At 37.8% G+C, this 10,901-nt stretch overlaps 1 protein-coding gene across 1 annotated transcript; it reads left to right on the top strand.

Moving 5' to 3' along the window:
* The first annotated feature begins 674 nt into the window (after window positions 1-674).
* Window positions 675-10,304, top strand: herpud1 (homocysteine-inducible, endoplasmic reticulum stress-inducible, ubiquitin-like domain member 1). The gene is made up of 8 exons (XM_047381195.1): window positions 675-1,092; window positions 4,025-4,102; window positions 5,026-5,091; window positions 6,897-7,045; window positions 7,475-7,585; window positions 7,667-8,038; window positions 8,303-8,435; window positions 8,672-10,304. The coding sequence occupies exons 1-8, from the start codon at window positions 940-942 to the stop codon at window positions 8,843-8,845; spliced, it is 1,236 nt and encodes a 411-aa protein (XP_047237151.1). The 5' UTR covers window positions 675-939; the 3' UTR covers window positions 8,846-10,304.
* The last annotated feature ends 597 nt before the right edge of the window (window positions 10,305-10,901 follow it).

The raw sequence follows: 10,901 nt of genomic DNA on the forward strand, positions 1-10,901 counted from the left end.
GTTTAGCTTGGTAAGGGGTAACAAGTTCAAAGTAAAACTCAAACATCTCCTCCCCAGCAACATGCTCTAGTTCATTGTGGTTATGGCTGTGGTCATGCGTATATATTGCTTTTGCATTTTCCCATCACTGTTCCTTCACATTTCCGATAATATGCTGTTTAAATAATTTATGTAAAAATATTTTACATTTTTAATTTAATTACTGAAACAAATTAACTGTTGGATGTCATTGCAATAAATATAGATGCACTTTTTTTCTGGGAAACTTCTGTAGACTGAGTAAGTTTACAGCTGATGTAACATTGCTGATGTAATTTCACTGAATAAACAAAGTTCTAAAAACTTTCGTCTTCGATCACTGAGGGGAGAAATATGAGGACACACTTTGTTTACTTTTCAGGGACAACAAAGGTAAAGTATGCTAAAGTGGAAAAACTCTTAAGTGGGTCTAATATTCAATAAAAATCCTTTGGTGAGCAATGTAAACATACTAGATGAATGATAATTTTTGTGTTAAAATATGTACGACATATTTTAAAAGAGTTGTCAATTTCGAGTAACCCTTTGGGCCAAAGTAAACTATTTCTGTCATTGCTGTAAAATAAACGATCTTTGGAAATGATTTCTGCGCATGCTCTCAGTGCCATTATTCGACGAGCCTCCACGTCTGAACGCAAATGGCCTGTAGCCAATCAGGAGCAGCCACAGTGTGTTTTGGAAACAACATTGCTGCTGTAAAGTCCCCCGTTTTACGGACCACACATAGACAGTTCTAGATGCTGTTCGGTCCGCGACGTTCCTCAGTTACAGATCAGGTTTGCCGCCATTCCAGCCTTGTTGTCGACAGACTGCGTAACATAGCTTCCCTGTTCCTGACTAGTGTTGTCGCAAATACCATCATCCCTTCTCGAAGCCGCATCAAGTCACTGAAAAGTGAAAATGGATTTAGGAGATTCTCAACAAAAGACGACTAGTCTCCTCGTTAAAACGCCCAACCAGGCTCAGGAGGATCAAATCATCGAAGGGGTCGATATGAAGTGGACTGTAAATGACCTTAAGGCTCATTTTTCCAGAGTTTATCCCACCAAACCGGTGAGTGTTAAAGGAGTTGGTGAACTTAACCGGCTAAATGTTAGCTAGAGGCATGTTGTGGTATGTCATAACAAACGGCAGTTGCGAGCTAACAGCTGTCAGCCATTTCCTCCGTATTATCTTCCTGCCTGGGTCTGTTTTCTACATTTACATCTGTTCTGGGGTTTGGAAGTAACCGTAGAAGTCGTATTATTGTTTTGTTTTCTCCTTTAAATTCAGTTTTTTCACTTTTTTTTTCTTCCTCAGAAGTTAACTTTCTTGAACGGGTTCTGAGAGTAAAGCTTATGAAGCAAAAGACGTCTATGGGCGCTGTACTCAACAAAGTTCAAAAGTCGATCCTACTTACAGTAGGTACGTCCGCAAGAAATTCAGTAAGAGTAAACTATTTCATCAGAAAGAGCAAGAAAATGCATTTCAAACAATGACAAGATGATGCTTGACTAACTGGTCACCTGTATGATTTTAAAAAGGTGTTCTTCGGGTAAATCAAACGTTTTGCTGGATCGAAGCTTCAACAATAAACCCCGTCTATGTTGCTAAGAGGAGTAGTACAAAAAAAAAATAATACAAAACTTTATTCTGAGATATGTTTGCCTTAACATGGGAAATTATTGAAATTACAATAGCAAATAAAAAAAAGCAGTTTCTAGGCAGTACCACTTTAAAGTTTCTTATTTTTGCTTTAACCAGAGGTGGGTAGAGTAGCCAAATATGTACTCAAGTAAGAGTAACATTACTTTTTACACAAGAAGAAGTGAAAAATGAGTCATCCACAAAATTACTAATATAAGAGGAAATACGTTTTTGGTAGAAAGGCTACTTAAGTACTGAGTAACTGATTTTAGCATCTGTTTTTAATATTTAAAATTCAATTGAAATTCAAAAATACTTTTAAATCCCAAAGGTATATTAAATGTTGTAGCTGATATTCTGCAGGTTTCTCAAAGAGCCGTTGTAGATGCTGATGGCTGTGGGGAGGAAGGATCTCCTGTAGCGCTCCGTCTTACAGCAGATCTGAAGAAGCCTCTGACTGAAGACACTCTGTTGTTGTAGGACAGTCTCATGAAGAGGATGCTCAGGGTTCTCCGTAATGTTCTTCATTTTATGAAGAATCCTTCTTTGTACAATGATCTCCAGAGGTTCTCCAGCCTTCTTTATCAGCTTGTTGAGCTTTTTTAGGTCCCTGTCTCTGATGCTGCTTCCCCAGCAGATGATGGCAGAAGAGATCAAACTCTCCACAACAGACTTGTAGAAGATATGCAGCATCTTGCTGCAAACACCAAAGGACCTAAGCTTCCTCAAGAAGTACAGTCTGCTCTGTCCCTTCTTGTAGACAGCTTCACAGTTGCATCTCCACTCTAGTCTGTTGTCCAGGTGAACACCAAGGTATTTATACTCCTCCACCACCTCCACCTCTTCTCCCATGATGGAAATGGCGTTTGACCAGGTTTTGCTTCTCCTAAAATCTACCGTCATCTTCTTTGTTTTATTCACGGTCAATATGAGATGATTATTTCTACAACATGCCACAAAGAATGATGTAATGATGACAAAAATATTAAGTTATGGGCAAATCCTGATATTTTAAGGACTAAAAATTAAATCTAACCTAAAAAAATTAAATTACAAATAAGAGGAAAATTTGGCACTTTTCAGAATTTTATTTTCCAACAGTTTTCAAACAAATGCTTCCAGTAGATAATGTATATATGTTTAAAGAGGGTAAAGTACTTCAAATTACTATATACTTAGCTGAACCTAAAATAGTCCACTAACAGTTTCCATAGTTAGCAAAAACGCTAATCCGCTAAACGAAAACATTCTTCTGCTACTAGCTGTTAGCAGATTAGCGGAACCCTGCTCACCACTTGATATTTCTTTTCATAGTTTATGCCCGGGTCTTGATTTTTATTTTATTTTTTTTAACAACACTCGGCACAAGATTAAAGCACATAGCAACCGTTTGATGATTAAAAATGAAACTTGTAGAAAAAAAACCAAAATTCTACAATTCATTTTTGGTTAGCAGAGACCAAGTGGAGCCTCGAAGTTTTCAGCGTTCCCTCAAACTGCATCTGATTTGTAGAGAGAGGATCTATGCTTCAGTGGGATTAGTTGGTGCAGTTAGTAGATGTAGATGTGGTCGGACATGAAACTGAAAAACAAGTCCCAGTTAAAGAGAAAAGCTGGAGTTTCACAGGGATGTTTATGATTATTGAACAGGTCTGGGAAATTGGCCATGTGTTTTTAGCTGGCTCTGTTAACATTAGGGATCACATGGCACATCGTCAGCAGATTTATGTGAATTACACACCAGACACAGAGAGAAGATTTACCCAGAAAGTACAAAACAATTAAAATTTTAAATCTGTTGCGGTTTTTCAGTGTCTGAGGGAATCCTGATTAGGTCTACATTACATCACAAAGAGTCAGATGTTTCTGGAACATGCTAAAACTAAAAGAAATGTTGTTATCTGGCATTTTATTCACATTTTTGGCAGAACTGTACACATTATTTACTAAGCAGTTATTTAATTTGTAAGAATCATGTAATCTAAGTATTTTTGTTTAAATAACACATTTTGATTCTACAAAATCATTTATTTAATAACAAGAAAGGAATTTGTTGAAATTTCTGTTTGGATATCAAGTGTCAACCAAAATGCACACATGCGAATGTTTTTTCCACAGATGAATAAAAGAAGGAAAACAAACTTCAAGGTGGTTTGCGTCTGTTTATTTGCTGTTGCTAAGGTTGGAAAGTTTTCCTTAGCAGAATCTAGAATACCGGTCGTAAGAAAGGGTACAAAACTGGTGAAAGATTAAAGATTTATTCCCAAAAAGTCAGTTATTCGCTGTGGACATAATGTGTGACTGTCTTCATCCCAAAGGCTTTCGTGCCTAAACTTTAATGTGCTTGTTTTTGTGTTAGGCTGTAAGTGACCAGAGACTGATCTTTGCCGGCAAACTGCTGCCCGATCATCTGCACATCAAGGATCTTTTCAGACAGGTACGTTCTCATGGTTTTTTATGTTTTTGTTCATCGCAACTTGTCTAAGCTGTGTAGATTTATTTAGAACTCAGAAATAATCCAGAGTTACCTTTTAAACTTTAAATACGGTGAACATTATAACATAATTCTGGGTCATGCAGGATATGGGACGTCTGTCCACTTTTCTTTTTGCCAGTTTGATGTTTAAAAGCCTCCCAATGAGTTCCTCAGCTTGTGAACAGCTTCTTATTCTTACATTAATCTACTACAGGATGATATCTACTCCTGGTCTTTGTCTTGGAACTGGGCTGTGTTGTTTACCAGATAATTCCAGTATGATATTCCAGTATGATATTCCAAGCCATCCAGATATACAGTACTTTTCTAAGTGTTCTTACCCTCATACTGTACAGATGCTGCAGCATGCTCTCTACTAATCCAGTATTGGCTTTAAAGGTGTAACTCTGCTTTGAGGAAAATAAATATCAACTGTGTGTTCAGTAGGGCCAACAGACGTAAGCCTGGAGCTGCATGCAAATACTGCCAATTAAAAACAAAGAAAAAAAACACAAGGCATTCAACATTTAACATCATTTGATTAGCAAATATTATCAAAGTGCAAAGGTCTAAAGGTCTTTGGCTTCTTAATTTTTTTGTTTCCTGGAGGATTATGTTAACATTTGTATTTATTTTATTTATTTATTTTTCTGGAAATTACAGATTTTGTGCAACTGTGACATTTTTCTGGTTGTTGGAGTTTTAGGGTGACCCAGTCCTGTCCACTGTAAAATATCCAAACACTTGTTGTAGCCAACATGACTGAAGGACAAGCAGCAGTTTGTATTTACACCAGCTTGTTTTGTTGTCATTTTTCAACCTTTGGTGCAGAACATGGTTATTGCTGTCTATGTGAGGGTCACTTTTTATCTTCCTTTTTGCAGACGGACTCCATTCCCATTCTGCACCTCGTATGCACCGTGAGGAATCCACCCCAAGCAGCAACGATGGTGAACATTTATTTTAAACTACTTCTGGATTTTATAGTTTTTGAAATTATGTTCTTGATAAGTTCATTGCTGTCTCCCAGGATTAAGGTTGTAGGCAAGGACAGGGCTTCAGATTCCTGATTTATGGCTTCAAAAAGGTCTTTTATATGTCCAGATTTTAGATTCTAGGTTTTAAATAATGTTTAGTTGGACCTTAAATGTTTGTGTGTGTTCATTTTCTTATTTTTTCCATCAACCTTAAATAGTTTCTTAGGCAAATAAAATTAAAACTGCCTGCTCCTTCCTCATGGGAAGGTGTATATTTAAGAAGGCTTGACTTAAAAACTGGCCTTTGAGTAGCAGGTTAAAACCTGTCATTAGTAACCATTATGAAGCTTACTGTAAATTGTGTTTAAGTTGTTCTTTTGAATAACTTTGGTCTAAAAGCCACGGAGTCATATGCAACAGCCAAACCTATAGGGTTAGAGATTTTCTTATTTATGCAATTCCATAATTGTCTTAAAATTTAATTTATTTAAATCTTGAAAGAGGACGGTGAGCAAGAAGTTTTTCTATAAACAATTTTGTGTTTTTGTAAATAATAAACTTCCTGTGTTTTGAGGTCATTTAAAACGGCAGCTCAGGTGATTTATAAAGCACTAATTTAGTTTGCATTGGAAGTTACCAAAAGCAAATTGTCATTTAAGCTGTAGAGTTACTTTAGAAAGGTGTTAACTGATGTCACTTAGATGCTGCTGGTAATATTTAGAGCGGCCAAACAGATAATTAAAGCTGAGCTTGATCATTTTAAAAGGAGTTTCATTTTAATTCTGACTGTTCCTGCTTTAACCGAAACACGCTGGTTTTATTTTTCTGAGTGGTTTTGGGTTTGTCCTCAGCAGTTTATTTTCACTTCTCATTTTTTTCATATTTAACTTCCCTACGTGGAGCTGGAAGTAGTTTCTCGTAGAGCTGTTTCTGAAAATACTTTTTGAACGAACTGTATCTTAATGTTTTGGTTCATCCTCTTTTAGTAACATTTTAGGCTTTTAAGACTTGCTTTAAGGAAATGTGAGAACTATTGTCAGTTGGACTGAGATGACTGAAACTCTTAATCAGATCTTAAACAAAAAGTATAGAAAAGCTCTTGGCAGCAGGTGTCTTCTTCATCTCCTCCTTCTGTACCGACATGCTGTGAAGTGGAACAGTTCCACTTCAGCTGTCATCCTTAAAGATCTAAAACCGAAGATGGCTCACATTAGTTTCGCTGCCTTCTCCGCTTCAGTTATTGCTTAGAACTTCCAAGTGGTTGTGCATCCTTTTACAGTATCTGATTAAACCAGGGCTTGGACCTCCCATAATGATTCTTAATACCTTTGGCTGAAAATGATAAGGAACCAACTCCTGTTTTTAATTGTAGATATAATAACAAATGCAGGTGTGAGCAGTTATTTTCCATGGGACAATTGCATTGAATTTCCACCACAGAATGACACTTAAAGTATGAGCAGTATATTCATAAGTATGGAAACTTTGTGGGTTTTTTTTTTTTTTTACTTAATTCTTAACAAATGTCTCTTTTTGCAGAAGCGTTGTTTTTATTTCAAAACCTAAAAAATAAAGGCAAAATGGTGCTTCTTTAAAAATTAGCATAAATTTCATACACTAGATGTCGTTTTTAAAAGAGCTATGCGATATTTTTGCGGCTTTAAACAAGTTGTATTTAGCCAGACTGAGAGTAAATATGTGTCTTTGGATTGTAAAGGTTGCGGAGCCCTGGATTAAACTAACCTACTTATTTATCACGCTGTCTGTTTCTGTTGCAGACCAAAGAGACAGAACAACCACATCCCTCTAGTTTAAGCCCACCTGTTCAGACTCCCAGTGCATCAGAGCTCAGGCAGAGGAGGCAGACATCTTCAGCAGCTGCTACTCCGATCCACACCCAGACATCTCCATGGCCTGCTTCAACACTGTAAGCTATAAATAAAGACATTTTTGATTTAAGTGGAGTTTTAAACAAGGTGCATGGAATAAAAAACAGCACGAAGCTGGGTACGAAGATTCTTCATGAAAATCAGCATCTCAGGTCATAGAGAGGAAAACCGCAACATGCAGCATCTAATTACCAGAAACGTATGACCATTTCTGTTTTCTACGGACTTGGGTAATATTTCAGAGGACCTGAGTGAACTGAATGTGCATCTCACATTTAGCAACTAGGACATTCACGAGAAATCACTCAGGAGTTTTTATAAGAGCAACTGATGCTTTCAGAATGAGTAGATCTTTTGTAAATGCGCTTTACAGATTCTGAGCATTAGTATTAACTTCCAGCTAGCCAACAAATATGTGTACATATGTTTATCACATGTTATTAAAAAGATTCTGTGCTTTCCTGCAGGGCTGCAGCATCACAGTTGACCCAGCCAGCCTTTCCTTCCTTATCTCTGTACAGCCCTCAGCAGCTCCTGTGGCTCCAGCATGTCTACGCAAGACAATATTACATGCAGTAGTAAGTGTTTCTTCATCATCCTCACAAATCTTTCTTGATTTTTGTTATTTTTATTCTCTAAATCTAATTTTCCACTGACAGCCATGCAGCTATGGCAGCGGCAGGCTCTGCCCCCCCAATGTCTGTAGCAACCATTGGCCAATACGCACCTGTTCCCGCCCACCAAGTTCCTGTCCCAGCCCCTATAGCCAATCAGAACCCTATTGACAACCTGCCAGTGAATCAGCACCCGGTGCAGGACGGCGCTTTCATCAACCCTGGGGAGGCCAATCAGAACATGCGAATGAACGCCCAGGGCGGGCCCATGATGGAGGACGAAGAGGACATAGAGCGCGACTGGCTAGACTGGTTGTACTCGGTGGCAAGACTCAGTGTCCTACTCATGATCGTTTACTTCAACTCAAACCTGAGCCGCTTTCTACTGGTGATGAGCACGCTCTTCATCATGTATCTGTAAGCCATATTCTGCTTCTCCTGTTATACTTTGAATTCACTTCAGCATAAATCTTTTTTGGCTGAATTTGGAATGAATGTGAACAGAAAATGCACATTAATACAAATGTCGTAACAGATTCAATTTGGAGTCTTTGAATTTGAAGCATTAAGGCCAAACACTTTCTTTATTCAGTAAAAACAGAGTTCAAAGTGACCAAGTAATGAATCCCTAATCAGAATTATCCATTTCAATACCAATTTCTTTTTTCTTTGTGTCTGCAGACACACTATGGGCTGGTTTCCCTTCAGAAGACCAGCACCGGCCCACGCACCCAACCTCCAGCGCCCTGAGGCCCAGCGCCCTGAGGTCCAACATGACCAGCTGAATGAGAACAGGAACCCAGACCTCAATCCTGTAAGAATTTCAGATTTTAGTTGCTTAGGTTTCTAGTTTCTATCTGCTAACATCAGATAGTTTAAACATGTGCTGTGCTAATATAATATTGTGGGTTATGGCCAGTTTTGATGATATGTTGTAAAGTGCTACAGTGGTTCTGACCTCGTCATAGGAGAACAAATAAACTACAGGTGGAGCTGTAAAGGGAATTGTTAGCCTTTACTGAGAAACGTTCCTCTCCTTTGACTCTCCAGGCTGACGAGCAGGCTGACGGGCAGATGGTGGAACATGCAGCTGAAGAATTCGAGGAGCCAATGATAGCAGTTTTAGTTCCTCCTCACAGGGTGTCAATCATGTGGACAGCCTGGGTGTTCTTTAAAACTTTCTTCTCCTCCCTCATACCTGAGGTTCAAGGCGTGGCCAACTGAGCCCCTGGGACCGCAGCTGTTAGCTTATAACGGTAACTGAAGAGCATGCTAGGATCCTATGAGCTCCTGTGCAGCAGCAATTCTTTTAGGAAGTGGCAAACCGAACACCAGCAAATTGAGGACAAAGAATGTAGATGGTACCAAAAGACTAAAAACTGACAGTTCACTGCTAGTTTCAGGTTTCTACCCCACCATCATGTTTTATGCTTCATCAGAAGGTCTTTTAACAGGCAGAAGGTGAAACCTGAAAGTTAAAGAATGAATCTCTGCGTTTTGCATTAGTTTGTTTACACAGGTTTCCTCTTCCAGTATGAGGCCATTCAAATTTCTTTGGATTAAAAATGGTCTTCACACACTGTTACCAATAGGTTTTGGTCGCCTGAATCTGTTTTAGACTCTCTGAAAGAACAGGTGGCTGCACATTTTCAACACAGATGTTTTATACTTTCAAGCTGTGTTCTCTCTTTATGGATGTAAAGTAACTGGTGGGATCTTCTGGAAACCGGCTGAAACAAATGCTGACCTTAACCGTAGATGATTTGCAGGTGTGTCACTGTATAAACTTAAAAGTTCAAATTTTATTTAATTTCAGGAAGCAAAAATCTGGTTTAGGTGACAAATGTCAGTTTCAGGAAGGAACATTTTGTCTTTAAACTGAAAAAGAAATTTGCGTCTTGGATGAAACAAGGAAAACAAAGTTTGGTCACAATTTGTTTTATGTTTTATTCCAGCTTTTAGGTTTTTAGGTGGATTCTTTTTATTGAAATGTTCTATGTTACCAAACATGAATGTTTCTGCTAAACTGATCTGAAAAGTAGTTAAAGGAGCATTGTTTAAATAAAAAGCTGTAAATATATTGTATGTACACAACGCACTTTACATCTGACATTTATCGTATGCAAGCTTCTGAATATAGGGAGGTTATGACTCATGGATATTATGACCTCCTAAGGGCTCAGAGCTCTTTCTTGTTTTTGCACAAAATAACAGAGTTAAAATTACAGATCAAATTCCAAATAAAAGTAAAATACGTTATATGGAGAAAATGACTTTTTGTCAATTCTGGTTGCATTGCAAATTTTGTGATTAAATACATTATTCCTCTTTATACCATTTTTATCTCATTGTGTTGCATGGGAATTAATAAGATACATACATGACAGCAATCTTCCATCACTTCATTCTTTTGCATGATTTTCGATCTGTAACGATAAATAACTCTGTAAAGCCTGGAAGTAACTTCTAAGTAAAGGAATGGATCCTGTATATTTTCTGCACTTCATTTAAGCTGTAAACTTATTAGGGAAGGAAAAATGATTGTGACATTGATCACTGTGCACAGTGGAAAATTAGATTTTTGTTTTTATGTCTATCCTGCAAAAGTTTTCCTTGCTTGTACATTGTGTGTTTGTTGGAAGTTTGTTATAACGGATGCAATAAATGTTTCTATGTCAAATGATTTGCCTATTTTTTTTTTTTTTTTGTATGATTTATTAAAATTTTTGGATTAACTGTTTCTGCTCTTTTTAGAAATAAAAGGTCCCTTCCTTTTCCACTGCATCTATGAGGAAACATCATATAACCCAGGAAAGATTGATAGTTCAGGGTAGTTAAGGTTTAGAAGAAAAGGTTCAGGGTGAAGTTTTGGAAACAATTTAAGACTAAATGATAAAGAACCAACTACTGAGGTTGTTGACTCGAAAGTCTTTATTCTGGCCTAGTTTTTGTGGCCTGATGTTGCATTTGTGCATAGACTCTGGATAAACCAGAAGCATCACAGGTTTTAGGAGATAACCCAATTGGGGTGTGGTATGTTTACCTTTTACCACAAAGAAAAAGTTATAAGTTTTTCTTCCTCTAATGCTCTAGATGCTCCCCCTTTCTGTCCCCCATCCTAAGACTCAAAGAGGGCCAGGTAATCATGAGTACAGGCAAAAGTCAGAACCTCTTGCTCACCATAAAAAAACTCCTAAACCAATGCGCAGAGCCTTATGGCTTTTGTGAGCATCTCCACACATGCCCAACACCTCTCTCTAGGCAACGATGGCGTAGAAAA

This window comes from Girardinichthys multiradiatus, chromosome 2 (assembly GCF_021462225.1).
Source record: "Girardinichthys multiradiatus isolate DD_20200921_A chromosome 2, DD_fGirMul_XY1, whole genome shotgun sequence".
NCBI classification, from domain to species: Eukaryota; Metazoa; Chordata; class Actinopteri; order Cyprinodontiformes; family Goodeidae; genus Girardinichthys; species Girardinichthys multiradiatus.

Bases quoted from the DNA above. Each gene is read 5' to 3' on its own strand.
- herpud1 (XM_047381195.1), top strand. From the start codon at position 940: ATGGATTTAGGAGATTCTCAACAAAAGACGACTAGTCTCCTCGTTAAA. The intron at 1,093-4,024 runs GTGAGTGTTAAA...TTTTTGTGTTAG, and splicing joins GAGTTTATCCCACCAAACCG to GCTGTAAGTGACCAGAGACT. The intron at 7,586-7,666 runs GTAAGTGTTTCT...TTCCACTGACAG, and splicing joins AGACAATATTACATGCAGTA to CCATGCAGCTATGGCAGCGG.